Raw genomic sequence first — 24,560 nt, forward strand, 5'->3', positions numbered from 1 at the left:
AAAAAAAAAAAAAAAAAAAAAAAAAAAAAAAAAATGTTAATAGGTTGCATTCAGTAAAAATCAAAGTACTGATTATAAGTATAGTTTATTTTGTGGAAATTTGAGGAAATAGAAATATTCAAGTACAATAACAAAACATGAAAAGTTTTAGAAAAATCCAATGTATTAAAATACATTCTACCCTTAGAAACTTGAAGTCCTTTCCCTTTGCCTTGTCGCTTCTTTAGAAATTTATTGTTCTTTCATTAGGTGCTATATGAGTCCAGATTCTAACCACTCCTTTGAGTTACACATCACTGAGTATTCTTCACATTTGAGTATGATGTTCTGGTCTAACCTTCATTTGTGATCATTTGTTTCTGACTTCACTTGGTTTACAAATTTTCTGGACATTATTGCCAGAGGATTAACATCTTTGTAAGCATTTCGTTAAATACTTGAGCTTGGCTGCTTCAAGAAGTGAGCACAAAGTTTTACAATGTGTTAGGCACAGATAGTGCGTTTTTAATTGTGAATATAGTTATTGGAGGCAAAGGAAGTATTAATTTGTTCTCATGGGTCAGTAATTGCAAATTGAGGAAGGCTTTCCCTAATCCTCTCTTCTCATGCTATTTTATTTCTCCTGTTTTTCTCGTCTCTTCCCGATTCCTGGATCTGTCTCCAGCTCTCCCCTGACAGCTGCGCCAACAACTGGAAACTCAGGTAACTTTACTCCAGTGCCCCCATCCTGCTGACCTACTCAAAGCAATTAAGTTCTCGAAAAATGCATGACTATAAACACTTGCTGAGCTTTTGCTGCTTCTCAGTAGAGGAACTAATGACAATGTCTGTTGGTTTAAAGTGTGACAGGGGTATATGCAGAGAAAAGCACACATGGTAAACCTCTTCATGGTAGGTTTGCTTTTGAACTGTGCCCAGACCATCTTACAACAGTTCAACTGGAGTAAATATCTCTTTCATAAAAGTTGTCCATACTCCCTGTCTCCACCTCCACAATTCCAACCACTTCTCAACCTCCATTGCTACCACCCCTCTCCCCTGCCCCCAGGTCAACAAGAATTTGCTAGGTTCTTAAATCCAAGACACTTTCTGCTTTTCATTTTAAAATGCTCTGCAGCATGATACTATCATCCCCTCTTTCTGAAAACAATCACCATCAAATATTGTGCCCTACAATACTTTTTCCTTTAAAATTGTGAAATAATGAAAATTTCAAAAAAAGTTTAAATGACACTATGATGAACACCTATGAGGCCACCACCTTAACTCAAGAAAGTTAAAACATAACAAAGACAGTTCAAACTTCCCACGCGTTTCCTGACTGCAAGGCTTTCTCTCTCTCTCTCTCTCTCTCTCTCTCCATTCCCCAAACCCTCAATATTGTCAATATCGTCTATCTTCATTTTCTCAACTTGGATCACATTTGTATGTATCCTTAAATAATTTATACTGTTGATTTGCATTTATTTAAATTTTATATAAATGGAGCTAAACTATATAGCAGTTTTTGTTTTATTGTTATTATTTTTTAAGTTAAATGTTGTTTGTCAGATTTATTCATATTGCTTTGTATAGCTATAGACCACTTCTTTTTATAGTACATTGTTTAAATCTACTACTGCTGACTGCCCAAAAGACCACCAGAAAAACTTGCTAATCAAGTAAAGTTTATTAGACTTACTGTAGTAAAGCAGAAACACCATTGACAATTTTAAAAGTATTTCAGAAGGGACAAACCAGGGAGAATATTTATGCAGTTTGAAGTACTGGGCTAGGTGATTTTAAGGTGGGCCTTACAAGGAAGGAAACAGTTTGAGATTGAACAGGATTTATGGCATTATGTCTTTGGGGGCTTCCCTGGTGGCGCAGTGGTTGGGAGTCCGCCTGCCGATGCCGGGGACACGGGTTCGTGCCCCGGTCCGGGAAGATCCCACGTGCCGCGGAGCGGCTGGGCCCATGAGCCACGGCCGCTGAGCCTGCGCGTCCGGAGCCTGTGCTCCGCAACAGAAGAGGCCACAACAGTGAGAGGCCAGCGTACCGCAAAAAAAAAAAACAACAAAAAAAAAACAACAAGAAACAAATTTTAAATTCCCGTTGCCATTTTAATTGGAACTGTGTTGACTGTAGGTCATTTGGGGAAGAATGGGGATTTTAAAAATGATATCCAAACTTTCTATTCATGAACATAGAATCTCTTGCTCTTTGTTTGTAGCTTTCTTAATGTTGTAGTGACTATGGAAATGCACTTGTCTGATCTCTTAGTGTAGAAAGCGTAGTGGATGGATGAAGGCCCTGGTTGCCATCTCTCTGGATCTATCATCAAGTTCAGGCAGGTGATGTTGCACTTGTTCAAGGTTGCTCCCAGCCAGTGATGGAGCACACAGGGTACTAAATTCAGGCCCAGTGCTGCTTAATTCAAGTCTCCTCTGACAGGTAACTGTGACTCAGGGACTCCCCATTGGCTTGGCAGAAACTTTCTTATAACTGCTTTGTGGTCCTCTCCTAGCCAAGCCTCCATCCTTCCCTCATTTCTTCCCCAAGTATCAAACCTACATCACAGTCTAAAGCTTACTCTCCTTCCCCTTTATCCTCCAGATGTTCCCTCTAAGCAATTTCATTGCTACTTACATCTAGGTGCCTGCCTCTTGCAAATCACCCAAACACAGTGATTTTCAAAGTTATTTCAAGTCTTTGAGATTTTTTTAATAAACATTTAAGATTTAAAAATCGTACTTCTTGATTGCTATTGGGGGTAGAGAGATTGAACATAGGGGCTAGCATATATCTTTGAGGACTTGCCTAATTCGTGCTATTCCCTACCTAAAAGATGTAGAAAAGCAGTAGAAAGAGTACACCATGTTCAGCAACCTGTAGATCTGTGGAACCACATTGGTCATTTTCTACCACCCCCTCATAGCTAAGACTGAGGTTGCAGGGATAATAAAGGGAAAAGAGCAGAATTCTTGACCCCTGCCTGCAAAAAGAGACTAAGGAACAAGGAATCGCAGAGCAGCAGGGCTCAGGGACGGCACATGAACCTGGTTCTGTAAACCTGAAACTGAAAAACAGAGTTCTAGACCCAGTCTTGGCTTCTCAACCTCTCAGCCCCTGTTTGGGGATGTTGTTATAGTGAGACAGGTCCTATGGCTTCCATCTCTGAGATTTGGGAGGTGGTACTTCAACAATCCCCAGCTGCCTAGACAAGAAACCATTGCTGGGTAACACAGCCCAGGAGGCACCTCCTATCAACGGACCCCTAAGTAATGAAGACCACTTGCTAAGGGCTTGATAAGAGAAATAGTGGATGAGTTTATCCATAAGTCCAGGAGAGAAGTCAAGAATGAGTCATCTCCTCTTCTGACAAAACAGCCTTTAGCTTGAAAACCAATCTAACCTTGAGGCAGGATGTTCTGAAACAACCTACAGGCAGAAGAATAGAAAATTCTCTCAGAATTCAGCTGCTCCTCTGTTAGGTGAGGCTGGGACACGGCAGCAATGCCACATCCTTGGCTGCTCTGGCACTTTGCCTACAGTGCTTCTTGCTGCAGAGTTCAGCAGCTCACCACATCCCAAGGCTGAATGCTAGGACCCCAGATTGCGTGCCCTCCTTGGGGTGATTAAGCTCATCCCACTTGGATGCTGCCTCAACTTTGCAGGCTCCTAGGTGGAGAGTCATCTGTTCTCATTCCGCTCTTAACATCAGTTTGAGTTTCAATAGACCCTATCCTTTTGTTTCCCTTTTGGTCCGGAAGGCTCAATCCTATTATTTACCAGCAAAGACGGCAATCACTGGTCTGCTTTTCCAAGGACTGAGCCAGACTAGTGATAACATTAAGTGAGGCTTCCAGTGAGCTAGAAGATGACCATGGTTCTTTATGATAATTCTTATTACATGACTATGAGAGATAAGACAGCGAGTCTAAGGAAGGTTGAGTACTTCGCCTAAGGTTACATGTAAACTTGTAAAATGCAGAGTTAGGATTTGAACCCAGGATTCCTGGACTTCGGATTCTGTGCCCTTCCCATGGTGCATTTTCACCTACCGTGCTATGCACTTCAGTTCCCCATCTCTGTGTTCAATCTCCAGGCTGGGTCATCTTATTGCATCTCTTTAGATGCCTCAGTGCAAAGTATGTAATTAAACCTTGACAACGCTCTCAGTCAGGTCCCCCCTAGGTCTCACTGTGCCCAGGGAAAATGGGGGTGTTATCCCTCACCATCTCCTACTACTCTACTCTATTGATAAATCCTCAGAAATTATAAATGTTGAGAAATCATGTTTTTTCTATTACAAAATTTTATTTCTAATCCCTTCTATCTATTTCCATTGATAAAAGCTACTGATTCTCAGATGCCAGATTTATTATCTGAGAGAGTACTCAGCTAAAGAAAATGTTTTAAACTAATTTATCATATTTTCTAAGTTGTAAATTGCTTTCCATTAGCTTTAATTTATGAAAATATGCCAGGAGAAGTCAGAAAATGTTGAATATGCACTGGCACCAACACTCAGGGAAGGTTATGCCTCAGCTAAGGAGATGCTTAAGTCATTTAAAGGCTTATTTCAAAGTTCAAAAATAAATTTATTACTGCAGAGCCATCAACACAGTGCTTAAAGAATATGACGGGAAAGCAATGAGTGATACTTTACATGAACAAATACCTTTTTATGGTCTATTAACAGTTCTGTGCTTGAACTAGTAGTTACTCCCACCAGCTTCTAAATGGAGCATTGTTGAGAAGCACTGGACTGTGATATTACGAATGATGTCGTCAGTAGAATAAAGTGATTAAAGAGTTGAACTATTTTCAAATGATAGCTGGAGAGATACTACGTGATCAATGAGTTTGGTGTATAGGAAAGACAGGGAGTTGGGTGGGGAGTTCCATCCCTTTCAAATGCTGACTAGGATATGTAGAGGGTTGATATTTTGGTTGGGTCCAAATAATAAGTCACAGAACCAGAAATCAGGATGGTTGGGGTGGTGATTTTCATGGACTCTCTTAACATACACAGGGAGGGGTACGTTAGGGTTTACAGGACAAGAAAACCCAGCTGACTGAAAGGGAGAGTGTGCTGACATGGGCTAAATGGGACCATAAAACCCCAGCAAGCAGGGCAGAGACCCTGTAGTCCTCCAGGCCAGTGGGGGACCCCTGTGATAATCAGGCACTGAGAAAGACATCCAGTCATTTGGCCAGCTTATGTAGTAGAATAAATAAGAAAGCCTCTTGTTGGAGGTACAAGGACACTCAGCATTCTCAGGAAACAGGATGGATACCAGGATTATGACTACGCTTGTCATCGGAGATCACACCTGCTGGTGAGAACTGGGTTTCCAATGTGTTCAGTCTTATTGCAAGAACCAGCCAGACTGAGTCATTAAGTATTGAATAACAGAGCCTGTTTATTTGCTACAGCCTTCTACAGATTATGAATAATAAACTCAGTACATCTATAACCATGGTAATTCTTCCTGTCCACCTCTTATTTTATTCATTTTTTGGCCCCATAGTAGCTAGATAAATGCTTGCCTAGTTTGAGTTCTTAGAAAATGCATGGCTGTGTTTTCTCTTTGAAACTAACCTATAAGGTAAGGAAGAAAATTGTTTCAGCAGCTTGTAACAGGTCCTCTTAGAGAGAAGGAAAACTATGAGGTCAATGTTTGTTGGTAGATTTATGGGAGGAGAGTAAGACTCCTTAGTCAAGGACATATATGAAGAGAAAACGTAAGATGAAGATGTGTGATGCACAAGCGATTAATAGGCATTGGATGCTGGGTTAGAGCCTAAGAAGAATGAGAAAGAACTGAGGAAACAGGTAGGTATCTGAGAAGCAAAGGGAAGTAAGATTGTTCGATGAGACATTCCCGATGGTAGGGGCTTCAACAACAGGGATGCTTACTATTTGGTCCTGTATTGTTAACATGATTGGGAATTTTATCTGATTCTTTGAATCCTCAGGCTTTTGGGATGTTTTATTTTGGACACAGAGGAATTCGAATGGTGTCCATAATGAGGCAATGCAAAAAAAGAGATGTACTCTTGAAACACTAAGCTGAACCCTAAATTTAACTTAGAAGAAGCAGGCGTGGGAATCCCAGGTTGACCAGGTGAAGCATCCGTTCTAATTGGTTCCCTCCAGTAAATCTGAGAGGGACCTAAGTCTGCCTTTGCTGGTTGGGAGGGAAATCAATTTGTTTAAGGTTTGGATTTAATTTTACAGGAGTTTTCAGTTCCAGACAACAAAAGCAAAAAGAAATTCTCTACTCATCTTATCTTTCCAGTTTGTAATTCAGTATGCATTTGGCATTTAAAAATACATATATTCGAAAAAAATACATATATTCGGATCTAAAAGAACTTCTGATCGCTATAAAAACACGTTTACAATCCTTCAAGATAATGAATTTCTAAAATTAGCATCCTCCTGTGTACTTTCATACCCTAAAAGTCTATCTGAGACTCTAGGGGTGGGGGGCTGGAATTGCAACACCCAGGAATTCTAGTGGATCTATAGAACCCTGTCCCTTGTCCTCTTTACTTTTAATAAAGTCCTCTTCAGCACTGTCTTTTGACATTGAGAAATCCTTCTTTCTAAACGACTTCTTAAATACCAATCTTTAAAAATTACCCTCAGTTGCTCCTCACATTATTTTATTGATTTTAACAAGTCTGTAAGCACTTTTATTTTCACCATATCCACATATGAGAAAACTGACAGTCATAGATTGACGTTTGTGTAGTTTAAACTTGTATATGGGAACCAGCACCAAACTCACATCTGACCATCAGAGAACAGGAGGAACCCGGTAAGTGAGGTAGGAGCCCAGCCACCATGGTCTGTCCCCAAAACTTTCCACATAGCACTGTGCCTTATATAGGCCAAAGGTGGGCCTTGCTTAAACCATTTAAGAAAAATATGGAAATGAAAGCAGAATCGCTATTACTAACGATGCTGGCACCTGGCAATGTCATAACATGCATTATGCAATAAAGCAGGGCAATTATGCCAAAATGATTAATCAGAACTACTGAGAAACTTATAATATGATCATATATTAAAAATTCACCCTACACACACATATAATTCTATACTTGGAATTATACCAAGCCAGAGTCACTCCTTGGCAATAAAATAGAAGCACATTTTCTTTGCCTCTCTCTCACATCCTCCTCTTAGGCAGCAATAATAATAAAGCTAATTTAAATGTTATTAAAACATTTACACAGCATACCCATATTTCGTAGGGGTCTAATATTATTGCGACAGCGGCACTGTAAAGTAGGAGTTGCAGGTGTACATATCTTATTTTAAAGATGAATAAATGTTAAGCCTAACAAGTGTCATCACCCTGTTTAATTTCGCACTACTCGTTAGGGGTTTGTGCGGCTCAATCCCGATTTGGGGAGCTGCCCTCGGGACTGTGGAGTAGCAGAGGGTAGGATCGCTTTCAGTTTGAACGAGCCCATTATTGAGCTAAACAGATGCTTGGTATTTTGCATCACCAGCCCATCAAGCCTGCAGATAACCAGCTTCTCTCTAGCCACAATCGTCATTAGATACGACTTGCCTTCCCGCAGCTTTACAATGGGTCCCAGATGCTTCTTAAATCCAATTAAAAACTCCTGAGTTGGGAGTTCTTTTCCTCCTAGGAATCTCCTTCAGCTCTTAGCATTCTTCTCAGGTTGTTAACGTTTTACCCCTTCGTGGCCCTGCTTGTAAGAACCTCTTCTGTACCAAACCACATTTTTTTTCTTTAGACCATAACCACTTCCCAAGAAGGGCCCAAGTTTCTTCCTTCTTTCTTTCCTGTTTTCCTAAGTCTCTGTAACTTTCCCCAACCTGACTCGGATGGTTGTGTGCTGTATCAGATGCCGGCTGACTCACTTAATTTAGTAAGCGGTTTGGATGGAGACCTTGGCAGGCCTTGTCTAGGACAGGCCAGTGTTTGTCTAGTGGCTTTTCAATAAAACCCCAGGCCTTTTCAAGGGTGAGAGAGGAAAGGAAATGAACAGCAGAGATAAGAGAGAAATGATATCGAGAGAAAACTACTCAGTAAAGGGACATGTTGGAAGGCAGAGAGAAGGAGAGTCACCTGGGAAGTGTTTTGGCTTCTTCAGCTGAGATTTCTGCTGTGGCTCAGGATCAGTCTGCAAATTTCTTTGTCTCTCTCCTGTCTTCTTTCTCTGGACTCCTGTGCAGGCCTGAAGCTGCTTCTATAGGGGACAAGGTGCGTACCCCCAGGCAGCCTTGGAAATGTCCCCCTTATTATGTTTTTCAGTTTACCAGGTAATTCCTTTACCAGGTTAAACTAAACTTATTCCCACAATATTTCTCCTCCCAAAAGATCTGAGTCAATTCAAAGTTCTGGATAACTGTCTATTCGAATTTACAGAACACTGTCACATTTTGAACCCCAATGATACTATGTGTGTGTGGGTCTCAGGGTCATGTCCCAATGAAAAGGGCACAGTCTAGAAAACAAAGGAAACTTCAAAATCATTCCATTTCTTTACTAGTATTCATACCATCAAACGCGCGAGGGCTAGTAATTATTAGGGATACTTGAATCACTTCTGTTCTGTCAGTAATTCATGTTCACATATACTCCTCACAAGCACGCCCTGAGTTTAGGTAAATCGCATGCAATTACTCATTTATGTACTAAGGTTTGAGAATTTAGAGGTTAAATGACTTCCCTAAAGAACGTACAGCCAGCAGGAGGCAGAGCCAGGAGAGTAAGACTGGTTTTCCCTTCCAGCCCAGTACACTGACCGTATCACAGGGTTTCCTAATAAATACTAGCCTTTTCGTGAAACGACGAAAACAAAATGCCTTGTTGGTGGAGAAAACACTTGGTAAATTACAACGAACTGCTTAAGTTTTTCACCCCTATGAGAAGCGCATAAACCACAGAGAACATTAGGCGTTTGTGCTTCATCTTAAAGTCATACGTTTTCTCAGTGTTAAGGATTAAAATATATTGTAATTCTATTTTAAAATGAAACATACAACAAATGGTGTTCTAGCATAGGAAATGTTTGTTCTGTTGTCACACTGTGAACTTAAGTTTAGGGGTGGAGATTTCTCCCAATTGTAATTGGAGTCCATGGCCACTGGTGGGAAGTTTTTAGATGCTAAATTTGCTCCCCTGAATTTCTTGGTTCCCTTACTACGTGCAATGTGGAGTGAAGCTCTGTCTTTAGGTAGGAAGTCAACTTTAGAATCTGAATATTAAGATAAAAATAATTGTCTAATATTACCATAGTCCCAAGAGGCTTTTTTCTCCAATTAAATTGTTACCTAATTTCTTCAGCATAAGAAGTTTAAAAATATCACAAACCGACTTACCTTCCAATTCAGAAGTTTTGGTGTATAATGAAGTGGTGATTAGCAGACTTGCTATTCCTTGGATCTCTTTTCTTCTTTCCTCCCTTTTTCTTCCTTCCTTCTTTCTTTCTTCCCTCTCTCCTTCCTCTCTTTCTTTCTTTCTTTCTTTCTTTCTTCCTTCCTTCCTTCCCTCCCTCCCTTCACTCCTACCACCCTTCCTCCCGTCCTTCCTTCCTTTTATACTGAACTCTCAGGTTATCCCTTTTACCCCATAATCACTCTGGCAGCTGACTTAGATATGAGATATTAGTTCTGTAAGTCAGCAAGCCTTGCCTTCTTGAATAGGCCCTTATTCAGAATAACAGCTGTGTTTTCACTTTATTCTGCCATTGAATCTTTACAGCAGGACAATGTTATGCCATTTAATAAAATAAAATACATGAGCAATTTATGTCATTAATTTTATGTCTTTTTAGGGGAATGATGTCAGCATGAAACATCAAAGACATTTTTTGAAACAATTCAAACGTCTTCCAGTAGGTTTGATTGAACTGACTTGGCCCTAGGGAGGTTCTTAATGGATGATTAACAAATGTATTTCAATCTTTTTATTTTCCTTTCTCCCTAACCTAAAATTACTCTAGGCATGTAATTCTAAAGTTTTTCATTCAGGGAACCTCAAAGAGCTTTAGGGTTATAGTCAATTCTAGAGTTACTAAAAATAATATAGTAATTTCCCTTTTAAAATTTCTTTGGGTGCTTGACATTTTTGTAGAAAAACCTACAGCACAATAGTTTCATACTTTATGTAACACTTTTAAAACCTGGGCCCATGTGTTTCAGTTTCAACAAAGTGTTGCTTTCAGAAAGCTTGTTCAACAGCCAAAGTAGTTCAAAATAATTCCATGTTTTACTTGTATGCTTTATAAACCAGAAGAGAATCTAAATTTCTTTTTTGATGTGACCATTTTTTAAAAAGTCTATATTGAATTTGTTACAATATTGCTTCTGTTTTATGTTTTGGTTTTTTGGCCATGAGGCATGTGGGGTCTTGGCTCCCTGACCAGGGATCGAACCCACACCCCATGCATTGGAAGGCGAAGTCTTAACCACTGGACTGCCAGTGAAGTCCCATTGCAATGATTAAATGTCCTCTATTCTCCGGTCCCCTTTTCTGCCCAAGACCAGTCTCAAGATCCAGAGCAACTGTTCCTTTGTTCCCTTCAAGAGATTCAATCTTATGCAATTGTGGATTGTGGCTGATGACTAAGTTTTCAAGGCAAGTGTGTTGTGTTTGTGCCTGGTCCTGGGTCTGAAGTCAGGTGGTGGCTGTTTAGGAGGGAGGATGGGTGTGAACTGGGAGAGTGAGAACAAAATGGAAGCCCTATAGATGAGCTGGAACCTGCATTAGTTTCTCACTCCTCCAACTTTGATGACCCAAGTGGCATGCAGGATAAGGTAGTAAATTCATCACAGAGCTCAACGTGCACCTGGCTCAGGTGGGAGAGAAACTGCAGGAGGCTCCACAGGAAAGTTCAGGAGCTACAGGCTCTGCTGTCCTGCAAACCCAGTCAGCCATCAGCACAGCACCATCTGTGTATGCTGTGTCCGTGCCCTGCTTCCCCTCAGCGACTTTCTGAGCATAAAAAGGACCATGGCCGCTGCTAAACTCTCAGTTTCTCAATCCCATGCAAAAATGTCCTTGGTGGGCCATGATAAACCAGAACAACGTAGGAGAGAAAGAATCCTGGAAAGTGCAGTTCTTCCGTAGCTACATTGATGCAATATAAATCCAGCAGCATAGTGGAGAAGGCAGGGAGGATTTGGCCTAGTTAGTATAGGGTTTTTTGTCTGTTTGTTTCTGTTTTGTGTTTGTTTTTTAGTAGGTTGGAGGAGGAGAAAGTTGGGTAATACTACCACACCAATTATTGTTGTCGTATATCACTGATTTGACACTGTTTTGTAATTTGTTTTAAAGTCTTTTTTTTTTACTATAGCATTCTTGTGAAAGAGATAGAGATTATTGATTTTTCTTCCCCTTTTATACAACCGTTGTAATTTCTGATCTGTAGAATTGCACTTAAGAAACAAAATCTATGTAGAAGGTGATTTGCCCAGTATCTCCCCTACAAGTCTATGGGAGAGTCAGAGCATTCCTGTTTAGTTGAAAAAACAATGACTTGAGAATAGGGAAACCTGGCGTGACTCCTCTGTAAAAGCTGGGTAATCTCTGGCAATTAATCTGTCTTACTGTGCTGCAATTGTTCTATCTGAAAAAAGGGAAAATAATGCACAAGATAATTTCTAAAATTATTAGTTTTCAATTTTAAAAAGTCTGGTTATATAAATAATACTTGTTTAGTATAAGAAATTCAAAGTTCCTAGCACAATTATCAGTGATTAGTAGAACATCTCCTGGTTAGGGGAAAAAAAAAAAAAAAAAAAGAGCTACTTTCCTACTCCTGCTGCTTTATTTCTTATGACTTTGAGTTAATTTCTAGTGTTCTTTCATTTCAACCTGAAGGACACCTCTTTAGTTTTTCTTATAGGGCAGGTCCAGTAGTAAGAAACTACCTTAGTTTTTGTTTATGTGGGAATGTCTTACTTTCTCCTTCATTTCTGAAGACAGTTTTGCCAGATATAGAATTCTTGGTTAGTGGTTTTTTCCTTTCAGCACTTTAAACCTTGTCTTCTGGCCTCATGGTTTCTAATGAGAAATTGGCCATTAATGTTTTTGAGGATCCCTTGTACATGACAACTTGCTACTCTCTTGCTGCTATCAGGATTCTCTCTTTATCTTTCAACAGCCTATTATGATATATCTTTCTGTGGGTACTTTGAATCTATCCTACTTGGGTATTGTTGAATTTCTTAGAGATGTATATTTGGATCTTCCATCAAATTTGAGAAGTTTTGCACGTTATTTCTTCAGATATTCTCCTTCCTCCCTCCCTCCCTCCCTTCCTTTTCTCCTCCTTCTCCTTCTCCTTCTTCTCCTTTCTCTCTCTCTCATTCTCTGCTATTTCTGGGACTCCTATAATGCATTTTTTGGGCAACCTACAGGTACCTTACTTTACTTTTCTTCATGTTTTCTCCATCCTCAGACTCAATAATTTCAATTGTCCAATCTTCAAATTAGCTAATTTTTCTTCTTTTTGTTTAAATGTACTGTTAAATCCCTCAAGTGAAGTTTTCATTTTTATAATTGTAATTTTCAGATCCAGAATTTCCGTTTGGCTTTGTAAAAAAATTTCTCCTTACTGTTTACTGATATTCTGATTTTGTTAGTACACTGTTTTCAGTTTCCTTTAATTGTTTGTCTTTTTTTTTTAGCATACTTTAGCAGTTGTTTTAAAGACTTTGTCAAGTAAGCCCAACACCTAAACTTCCTCAGTGACTTTTTCTGTCAAGTTATATTGTTCCTTTCAATGGGTCATACTTCCCTGTTTCTTTATATGCCTTGTGATTTTTTTTTTTTAACTGCTGTTGTTGGACACTGGACATAAGAATATTATAATGCAGTAACTCTGAAAAGCAGATTCTCCCCCTTCCCAATGATTTGCTGGGGATTTTTCTGTTTGTTTATTTGTTTGCTGAAGGCTGTAGAGTCTATTTGTATAGTTACTTCCCTGAACAATTTTGCAAAGACTATGTTCTTTGTTGTGGGTAGTCACTGAAGTCTCTCTTCTTTAGCTTGTGTTCAGCTAGTGTTTTTGAATGTTAGGAGCTAAAATAACAAACAAACAGAGCCCTACAAAAAAACCAAACATACCCAAACAAAAACAACAACAATAACAACAAAACCCACCTCTCCCAGCATTTGCAGATTGGCTCTGTGCTGAGGCACTCCTTCAACACTTAATCACAAAAATACACCACTGGAGAAAATCACCTACGTTCAACAAGTAGAAGAATGTACCACAATAAATGCATTTTCAGCAGACCATTTCCAACAGTCCCAATTCCAAGGTAACAATTTTGCCTTTGCAAGTGAGAGGACAGGGAGTCTAATATCTGGTTACTATCTGTGAGGTGAGACTTCAGGGTATGAAAAACTGCTTAAGCCCATGCTTTTGCTTATCACCATTAAAGAAAGAACAGTAGAGCCATTCTGTATTAGTACTATTTTCTAATCACGAGTTTCTCTGAGTTGGGCTTAGGAAACTTGAAAATTATGTTTTTCAGGGCTGAGATTAGATTTAGTTGAATTTCAATAGCAATCACTGGTCTTTCTGCCTGTACACCTAGACAGCAGGGCACAATCACCGGGTTCCAGGGTGAATTTGGCACTATTTTGGCATGCTCAGGGTCATCAGCCCTTTAGGGTTGAAGATGCCTCTCGCTCTCTGGTTGTAAATATTGACTCACTTCATGAAAGACTACAGAGGAGGGTTGTTGAAACTTCCTTCTGCACTCAAGACATTGCATGGTGTGGAAAATGGAATAAGTAGATATATTTACCTTTTAAACACAGTGTCCTAGAATTGTAACAAAGTAATTGCTCATATTAATTTAAAATGCATAGCAAACTGAGCTCCATGCTGAAAATGACATTTCTGATCCACTAATTAGCTGGACACATATAGGAATGGTGGGCCTGTGCCTTTTCTCATATGTCCTGTTTTCAACTAACTTTACAGTGCAGTTAAAAAAAAAAAACTGTCAATACATGGCCATGTCAAATAAACATGTTATTGCTAATGACCATGCTATTAGCCACGTTATTAATGACCATCTCAATATATGAGCATGTAAAGCATGATGAGTTTTTCATCATGGCCAGAACATATCATGAACATTGCTATCTAACAGCTAAGTTATTGCACAGAGATCTTGAGAGCTGGATAAGATTCTTCCTTTAGAAATGTGCATGGATTGCAGATTTTGCCAACTTGGCACAAAAGAAAACTTTCCAACCCTCTCATTATTCAGAAAGTATTTACATTAAAATGAACTAAACAGATTACAAAGAAGACAAAAATTGTAATCTTGTGAAGATATAAATTGTAGCCAGTGATTGGGATGTGTTTCCATTATCACCGGCATTTGTAATCTAGAAGTTTTAAACTTCAATATATTCAATTCAATACATAAGTCATTATATTAAAAATTCAATTTGAAAACCTAGAGAAGTTAGAATGGTTCAGATATAGACATATAGTAATTATGAAGGTATTTTATATGTTTATCCACTGATTTTTAAATATTCCTTTTCTGTGGACAAAATTCTTAATCTCTTAAATATTCATTAAGCTGATTTTAATGAAGCAAAGTAATAAAAAAATCATTTTGCAGCAATTTCATAAATGTGAATGAAAATATGGTGCATTATGTATTGCAAGTGACCCCGGCATCTTCATCATGTGAACAGACTCTCACACCCCATTGTCTAATTTTACACTCTTCAATAGATGATTCTCTCCCAAAACAAAATACTTCATTCAGCCATATTGGACCAGTACCTGCAAAAATCAGATACAACTGTATTAATAAGTATAGTTTAGTGTTTATGTTTGAGTGGGACAGAGCCATTAATTTCTTCACCAATTTAACAAAAAAAATGTGTTGATCATTATCCATATACAAGTTCTGTGCTCTGTATTAAGATTCAAAAATTAACCTCCTGCCCCAGAAAATTTTATTTTCTGTCACTGTGTAAACGACTAAAATACTAAGTAATAAGAGGTGTAACAAACGTGCATACAGAGTTCTATGAAATCATAGATTAAAGAACTATTGGTTTCCTCTAATGATTTAATAGTTTTATTTTTAAAAATAAGGAAGGAAATAAACTTTAATAATAATGGATGTACGCAATGATTTAATGATCTATATGTATCTGTACAAGGCATATCTAGAACATAAGCAATTCTGGAGTTCTTTTCTTAGGTTCCAGTGTATTTCAGTTTGCATGTGTCTGGTTTACCAGACATGTTATCTATTTTTAATTAAACCAAGAGTAATATGATCAGCAAAGGGCTTATAAAATATCCTGCAAGGGCTTCCCTGGTGGCGCAGTGGTTGAGAGTCCACCTGCCGATTCAGGGCACACGGGTTCGTGCCCCGGTCCGGGAAGATCCCACATGCCGCGGAGCGGCTAGGCCCGTGAGCCATGGCCGCTGAGCCTGCGCGTCTGGAGCCTGTGCTCCGCAATGGGAGGGGCCACAACAGTGAGAGGCCCGTGTACTGAAAAAAAAAAAAAAAATTCCTGCAACAACACCATAGATTATGAAGTGCAAACACAAGCAAACAACAAGAAAATGGCACAGCTAACACTTATTCTTTTTGTCCGAATTCTTCCTCAGACACATTAGAAGGAAAAACGGCCTGTCAGCATAGGCTACCTAGAAGACAATTAACTAACTGAACGTAACTGCCACTTTCAAGATAAGGACATTATTTTATCAATGAATAAGAAAACAACTGTTGTTTTGAAAGGAATTCATGGCAGGAAAAGATAACTTAAAATGAATGTTTGGAAATGTTTTTCTGATATTCTCTCAAGATTTTTTAAGTGTATCACTATAAAAGTTTGTTCTTTTATACTTAAGACATTTGGGAGCAGAACCTTTGAAAAACTTCTAAATGAATGATTTCATTGGGTTTTGTTAAACATATAATATTGCAAACCTCCTAATGAATTTTCAAGAACATTTCATGTTGTCAAGAAACTGATGATTTAGCAGCAAAATTTCAATAAACACTTTTGCAAAACCGCTGGATGGTAAATAAATATCTTAATACTGTAAGCATAATCAACAATGCATTTTTTCCATTTGAATCAATATGATGTTTAAAGGTTCTCTTTCAGTCACAAGAGCTATATAAAGCATATTTAGAAATGTCTTCAAGACTTAGAAACATACCTTTGTGTAGTTCTAAAAGTTAAATGAAGACTTGTTTTTCACAGAGGCATAAATAATGGCACATATAATTACATTACTCAACTGATTTTTCAAATATTATGTCAGTTCAAGAAATAAAAATTAACAACATGTGCATGGTTAATAATGTGCATAATTGTATAGCAGTATGTGCCTATAATATATGAATAAATTTCCAAGATATTGGAAATTTTGTAATCACAATGTGGGTAACATTTGACTGAACCTTAAAAAACGGAGGTTTTCCGTGTATGGAAAAGAAGTCATTCCATATAGTGGGGGCAGCATGAAAATGCTTGATGTTTTAGAACAGTTAATGGTCTCTCCTGGCATCTAAAACACAAAGTATATTAATGAGGGGAGGAGGACTCTTTGGGAAGGTTGGATAGAAAGCTGGGACCATGCTATAAACATTTTTGAATTTTATGTTGTGAGTCACCAAAAGAAATATCATCAGAACTATATTTTAGAATTGTATGTTTGGCAGAAATGTGGAGGCTGGATTGAAGAAGAAAAAATCTATAAGCTAAAAGAACAGTTAATAGGATGTTTATATAGATATTTTCTGTGAAGACATGTTCTTATTTACCCTTAGAACTAGGAAATTTTGATTTCCACATATAAAATAAATAGGTTCATTCACTTAGTTTTTGAATAATTTGTACCTTCACCAGAAATATCCAAATATAAGACAAGTTATATTTAGGTTTACATTATCAAGGTAACTGGAAATATTGTATTTTTCACTTCATATAATAGTAATTAAATCAATAGAATCCAAACAACGTTTCTAATTAACAAGCAAAGGTTTTCCTGGGCTGACCAATTATAAGAGTAGTAACCTGGACAGCTCAAGTGTTTTCTGAAATGTTTATAAGAGTATTAAGACTTTTCAACTTGAAATTTTAAGGCAGATAAAAAGGAAAAGACTAGGAGAATATGATCTCAAAGTCAGAAACCTTGCCAGGAATACTTTTTGGTTTCCAAATTGCTCTTACTAAGCATATCATGGTCCCTTTTCTGTTTGTGTTTGTATGTATGAGCATGTTTGTGTATGTGTGTTTATTTTAAATATATAAAGTCTATCTGAACTTTTGGGAAGTTGCTCCAAAGGGCTATTCAGAAACACAGGCAAGGACTTCCCTGGTGGCTCAGTGGTTAAGAATCCGCCTGCCAATGCACGGGACATGGGTTCGAGCCCTGGTCCAGGAAAATCCCACATTCTGCGGAGCGACTAAGCCTGTGTGCTACACCTACTGACTCTGCACTCTAGAGCCCACTAGTCACAACTACTGAGCCCATGTGCCACAACTACTGAAGCCCACGTGCCTAGAGCCCGTGCTCCACAACAAGAGAAGCCACCACAGTGAGAAGCCTGTGCACCACAGTGAAGAGCAGTCCCCACTCACCACAACTAGAGAAAGCCTGTGCACAGCAATGAAGACCCAACACAGCTAAATAAATAAATAAAACCTTCATTAAAAAAAATAGGCAAATAATAACAATTGCACAAGTAATAAAACTACTTCCATTTTAACATGTAAAGGAACCAAAACAGTGGGACATTTATGTATTATATTTATTGCATTTATGAACATTTATAAATTGTATAAATAAACATAAGTAAAACTTTTGGTGAAAGCCATGGCTCTGTTGTGTTTGGGAGCATGAGAACAGTATGGTTCCATGGCTTCTGTACCCAGGGGACAGTGGTGCTTTCACTCTACTTTTTGTAGATCTAGTCACCAGATTTATGTCTCAGCAGTGCAGAATTTTTACAATCCAGGAAAAGAGAATTAAGGGTGAGAATCCTCTCAATGTCTGAATTACCCAGAAGGGAATCCCCATAGGGGAAGCACAAGATAGATATTATTCAGTCAATGTGCTGACATGTGAGCACAACTTTTTAGAAACCATAGTAGAGGAAATCAATAGTAATAACAATGAACATTTAAGCCCACTTTTTTAAGAATTTACTATGGGGCAGAAAATATTCAAAGTACTTTTGAGTTGTTATCTCACTGAATTCTCAAACAACCTTAAAAAGTTAATAAATGCTATTATAGTGTTGTTTCACTGTTGAGGAAAGTGAAAATCAGAGAGAAAAAGTAACTCCACCCAAGGTCACATAGCTCATGCCTAATGGAGCCAGTATTCCCACCCTGGGTCTGCCTAGTGTCAGTGCCTTTAATCAAAGATTTACTGCAATCCCCTGCATTATTAGATTTGGTCATTTAACAAATCTCTTTTGAGTGCCTATGTGAGTGAACAAAAATCAGAATCCATTCTCTCTTGGACTGACCTTCTAGTGAAGGCTTCTGTTTTAGGTAAATCCAGCAACTGAGGTCACATATGTAATTAGTGACAAAGCTGATTCTTGTATTTAGAACCCCTAACTCATATTTCAGTGATTTTCTCACCAAGAACATATGGATGTGATAAATATATTGTATTATTCAGTAACTCTGGCCTTATGCTATGTGGAAAAGATTCAGACACAGTGAACATGCCAGGTCTTTTCACATACAATTAAAAAAATTTACTTCTAATAACTTTGTAAAATATTGGCAATTATTTCCATTTCACAGGTAAATAAACTGAGACTCAGAAAGGATGCATGACTTTCTCAAAACAACAGAGAGAATAGAGCCAAGCAACAGAACATGATGATATTTAAAACTTAGAGCTATTCATTGACTACAAAGAAGCCCAGATAGTTTTAAAAATAATTTTCAAGGATTTGCTGTTTTATTTTTATATTAATATATTTGGGACTATCAAGCCTAAGGAAAAAAATTATTTAATACTCATGTCCCATCTCCTTCCAAATTGTTTTCTGCATTAAAAATTAATGCCAAGGTAGCATAAAATGCATAAAATTTTATCTTCATGTGCACCTCAAAGATTTAAAAAGAGACCTGTTTTTATTTCTTTAGGTAATAACTGTTACTCAAGGATATTTTTTCTTGCTGCTGTCATTGTTATTTTTTGCCTCTGAGTTATCCTTTCTACTAGTGGAAACCTATGCAAAATCAATGTATATATGTTAGAAATGTTTTTATTCTCTAGTCCTGTTTATCATCTATTTATCTATCTACCTAACCATCTATATAGCTACAATTTCCTTTACAATTTGAAGGCTGCATAAGGAGGACAGATTGACCAATTTTGTGTTTCCAAAAGCAGACAACAATAACCGTGTTGTCCATGGCTTCTGGAATTTTATGAGCTTGGTTTGTGATGCTTAAGAGTATGCTTGACAGATGATACCATTTCCTCTTAATCTCTCTTTTAAAAAGACAAATATTGATATTTCTTTGAGGGATCTGAGTTTTCTTAATCTTTGGTAACACTGCTTTTGTTAAAAAAAGTAATCATATTTCAAACATCAGCCAGATATACCATGACACGATGAGGTTTGAGATTAGCTCCTGAATGGATAAGTGGGGAAGCAAAAATCACTAATGGTTAAAGTCTCTGAATGAATTTTAATTACCTCCAGTCAAGGCTGGGTGACATGCATTTATATCACTTTAAGACATCTAGTTGGGAAGTGATTTGTCAACAGATTCTTCTTTGAGCAAAGCATTCTGGGTTTTTGTTTTTGGATCAATGTTAAAAAAGAAATGGGAATCAGAATAGAGGATGGGTAAACTTAGACTATAGTTCTGGATTCTAGTTTTGTGGTTCTGGAGAAGCCACTTATTTCCCCTGTTTTATTATATGTGCAGAATAGAGAGGTGGGGGGTCGAAAGAGCTCTAAGATTTCATTTCCCTTTAAAATTCTGTGATCCTAAGATTCTGAAGAAGCAAGCTCTTTAGAAATGAAGTTCTTAAGGTTAAAGAACTTAGGACAGTCTGCCTAGTGGAGAGACAGGGTGAGGGATGCATGTTGAGCACTCTCCCCACAACTGCCACAATAGCTATGTAAATGGGGCACGTTTCGTGACACTTCTGTCAGCTTTACTTCATTTTATATGAAAAGTGGGGCTGTAATATCTATTTCTCACAGGCACTGTCAGCACTGAATGAGATCAGGTAGTCAACACCTGATAAACAGTATTATTCCATGCTTAGTATTTATTGCCTTTGTTACTGTAAGTAACAGAACAGACATGTTAAGAACCCTATTATAACGGCTGTGTATCAGGTTCCATAATACCCAACATCTAAACATTTACAGTTCAAAACTTTCACTGCGCAGGGAGCAGCACATAAGAATTAGAGTTCTGACCTATTGCTATATTTTATTCATCTCTGAGAGTGTTTTTACTTCCAATCACTAATGGATAGTTCAGGGAGGCAGAGTTATATTTTTGATCTCCTTCAGTTTATTCTTGTAATTTTTTAAAAATTCCACTCAGAAAATTGATTATGGGATGTGAAAGGGGTAATGAATAAAAGATAGCATTTATGTTTAGAATTTTCTTTTGTTTCTGCTTTTAAGTTTAGAGCTTCAGCACCAACTCCTTTAAATTCAGGAGAAGATGAGATAGCTGCTCCAGATCCAGCTCTTACTTCCTGCATCAGCCGACAGGCTCAGATATGCCTGGAACAAATTCCCGGACTACCACTGTCGTCTGGCAAAGCTCATCCAGGTCTGCTACAGGGAGACCACCAGGATGAGAGATTGGAAAGCTTGCATAGGGAGAGAAGAGGCTCCCTCCCCCTTCCCTGCCAGCACCAGAAGCTTCTCAGTGCTTCCTTAATTTAACCTTTTTGTCTACACAGGAAAAAGAAAGAACATTCCACTTTATGCAAATGGTGCAGCCAGACGAAAGAACCCATTTAAAGGAGTGTGCTTTAAGCTTTGTTCCTATAAATCATTTTCTTTGTAACTGCAAAACTCATTGTTCTTAAAGCTAATAAGGATTATCTCTGGTAAGCCAGGTTTGCTGTTTTAAAATGAGAAGAAAGAAGAAAGAAAAAAAAAGGAGAGGGGGAAACTGTGTCCAGAAAATTATAGTCTTTCCTTAATGGGAGGAGAGATACAAAGGAGATAAATTTAAACTTTTTTCTTCTTGTTTCAATTTTGATAATAATGCAAAATATAGTATTAATCTGATTCTTCCTACTTTCCTATGAGAATGACACATAATTAAAACTCTAGTGCATTCCTCCTCCTCTCTCTACCCCTCCACTCATATTTCTAAGTTTCCTTTCCAGTCTCTGTTCTGCATTCAAAGTTACTTTTTCTTTTCCTCCTGAGTAAAACTGTAAATTAAAGGTGGAGGAGTGGAAAAAGGAGGACTTGAAACAGCTTTACATGAAAAGGTGGTTTACCATGACTAATCCAACATCAGTTTACGATGCAAGCCTGTTCCTTAAAATACAATGTACAATGAAGCAGATCATGAAATTTATTTTTTCGATTCTTTTTCTCCAGAACAAATCACCTCAGTTCTATTCTTTCTCCCAGCTCATCTTGCTTTATTATTTTAAAATTCTCATCATCATTCTTCAATTTTGGGGGGCTCTATGCAGAGAGCTAAAACAGAGCTGGATGTGTGTGGAGCAGAGTAGGAAGATTAGAAGAGAAGGTTCCACAGAAAGCTTCTTAAATCACACCTCTGTACTGTGGGAAAAACCACATTCAACTTTACCACCCTTGGAACATCGTGAATATCGCTCTACAGTACAACACGGATCTGACTTTTCTACCATTCAACAAGGATGGCAAATAAACTTGTAATTATACAGCTGGCGGTGCTGCTACCAGTGATCTCTGTCACTCTTGAGCAATGCTAGGAGTCCGGCTTCATAATGGGCACTTTCTATATGCAGCTCATTTCAGATTAAAATAAATCTGCTGGGTTGTTATTATTATTCTCATTTTATTGGAAAGGAAACTGAAAGTCTGAGATGTATCAGAGCTAAGGTTTCAACTCCTATCTGCTTAGTTTATATTATAGAACTTATAGTCTTTCCAGTTCACTTTGGTAGGTATTTGAGAATGTAAGAGGAAAAACAAAATTGATATACCTCATTGTTTTATTATAATAAAACTCTAGTCTAATGTATAGGATCACCAGCTACCATAAATGCAAAGCCTCACTGAAAATGGATGCTCATCTTAGAGAAGTAGTCAGTTACCTGAAGAAAACTTGAGAGAATCGTCTCCATATAGCCAAATGACTGATTTCACATGAGACTAAACTCTATTGTTTCTTATATAAATAATGAGCTTTCTTTTTTGGGGGCCAGTATTTCAGAATATGTATTTTTTTCCTTTCTTACCGGTGCTTTAGACTAGACATCCCTAGAGGTATAAGCAAGAATGAATAAAAGCTGCAGGGAAAAGAATATTTTACTTGTGAGACTAGGCCTGCAAGTTAATGGAATCTTAAGATAATAGTCTCCAATAGTGTGTTTACCATCTAGGTTTAGAACCTCAATGGAAGAACAGCTTTGAAATCTATGGCAAGGCTTCATATTGGTAAAAAGAACAGAGCTAGCATATAACGTCTTATTCACTTTCCCACCACAGATTGTATTTGAAATGTTTTATACAATTATATATTTTAAATAAATGGCCTTTCATGGTATGGATCTTAGTTACCATAGAAATGGATTCTTTCCTCATAGAACATGGTAGAAACTCAGATTGGCAGTTTAGTCTTCCTAAACAATTCACTGATTCATTTGATTTTCTAGTGACTAAGAGCTAGGGATTTTTTTTCTTTCCCCTTTCTGTGGGGAAAAAAATAAAATCCAGCTTGTTGCTGTTTAAACAATTCATTTAGGAGGTAAATTTTACAGGTGCAAGGATGATTTTGGTCCGACACTTTTCAAGATGGGGAAGAAGTTCTGAAAGTGTAGTAGAAATGGAAAATTTGGAAATTCCAAAGATCTACTGGATGATGGCAAATTATGGATATTTTCTATTTCCTTTGTTTCTTCTATTCAAAACTCTAAGGCACAAATTAAAAACTGGCAGCCGGGGGCTTGAACCTGGGTGCAGAAACTTCCAACATCATCACTCTCGTCCGTCTTGTGCTTAGCCTCTTTATGAAATTAAATCAAGTTTCTGGTCTCTAAAGACTTTAGAACCTGGATCCCTGCTAAAATTCATCTCTTAAATTTGATAAAATGAATTATTTTCGTAAAGGAATAAAGGATATAATTGTGATCTACTATTAATACTATTTACATGTTTAGCACAATGCCTGACACATAGTTATTACTCAGTAAACTGTAGCATAATAGTACTTAACAATATATTTTATGAATTTAAGAAGTCTATCTTATCTTGTTTAGTCTTTTGACATGATAATTTGATATACTCCACTATTTTATCATCATACACAAGATTATCTGGTAATAATGCGATTTTATCTCTATTATTTTATTATTTTGCATACAATTTCCTATTGCCCATATCTATCTAGAAGAATAACACAAAATCAAGATGGTCAAATCTTTTTTTTTTTTTTTTTGTCAACATCAACTTCAGAGATACCAATTATCTATCACATCACATATGGACAGTAGAATAAATAACGTGGAAATACTGACTTTAAAATTCTAGTTTACCTATATATGGTTACTTTTTTCTAATCTGTCCTTCAGACTTGAAGCACTTATATATGTTTAATTATACATAAAACCTATTATTAGGTGCCAATTTAGAAAAAAAAAATGAGGTAATAAAAATATCATGGGTAAAACATTCAAACATTTTGTCCCCAGCAAATTTTCTTCCTAGCTCTTTCAATACATTCATAGAACAAGATACTGAGTCATCCAGATGAAAATACACAGATATACATGCAGCAAAAAAATTATTCAATTCGACCTCAAATAGAGGGCAAAGTAACCTTTCTCTTCCCTTATTTCTCATCAAGTTCCTTAAAGGAGAAGTCACAATTAGTAGGCATAGAGAACCCGTAAAATCGTCTCTTTCTCTTTCATGGTTTTTCACTGTCCTTTCAGAATACAGGTGCTCCATCATGGACTAAGGTTTGGGAATAAATGCAGAAGCTGGTACCCACCACCCACCCTCCAGTTCCACAGAAGAGAGAATGAGGGAGCACGTGGAATTGCCCAGCTGCCCACAAGACCCAGATACGTAAATGAGTTTCCCAGGAAGTCATGCCTGTCTATATAATTCACTGGTTCCTGTTGTTCTGCTTTACCAGTAATTTTCCATATTTTCCTCTATTGTCCCACTAACCGATTGAGTCTAAACGAAATTTAGACATTAAATGTTGTCTGAGAGCATCTTTTTTTTTTTAATCTCTATCTTTTCATTTCTACTTTCTAGGAAAGGCCTTAAAAAAGAATCCTGCTTCCTATTCTATATGTTCCTGTCTCTACTTGATTGTACTTACTGAATGCCTACA

At 37.6% G+C, this 24,560-nt stretch overlaps 1 protein-coding gene across 2 annotated transcripts in view; it reads right to left on the bottom strand.

The window, feature by feature from the left end:
- MSR1 (macrophage scavenger receptor 1) overlaps nt 1–24,560 on the bottom strand; it is a 225,271-nt gene that overhangs the window by 24,217 nt on the left and 176,494 nt on the right. Inside the window, exon 10 of one of the 2 annotated variants that reach the window (XM_055080871.1) lies at nt 14,008–14,796. The exons of the other annotated variant lie outside the window; for it this stretch is intronic. Within the exon in view, the coding sequence (XP_054936846.1) occupies nt 14,663–14,796 (134 nt within the window). The 3' untranslated portion in view covers nt 14,008–14,662. Of the gene's footprint in view, nt 1–14,007; nt 14,797–24,560 lie in introns of those variants that run through there. 2 annotated transcript variants of the gene reach the window in all.

Source organism: Physeter macrocephalus, chromosome 20 (genome assembly GCF_002837175.3).
Source record: "Physeter macrocephalus isolate SW-GA chromosome 20, ASM283717v5, whole genome shotgun sequence".
NCBI classification, from domain to species: Eukaryota; Metazoa; Chordata; class Mammalia; order Artiodactyla; family Physeteridae; genus Physeter; species Physeter macrocephalus.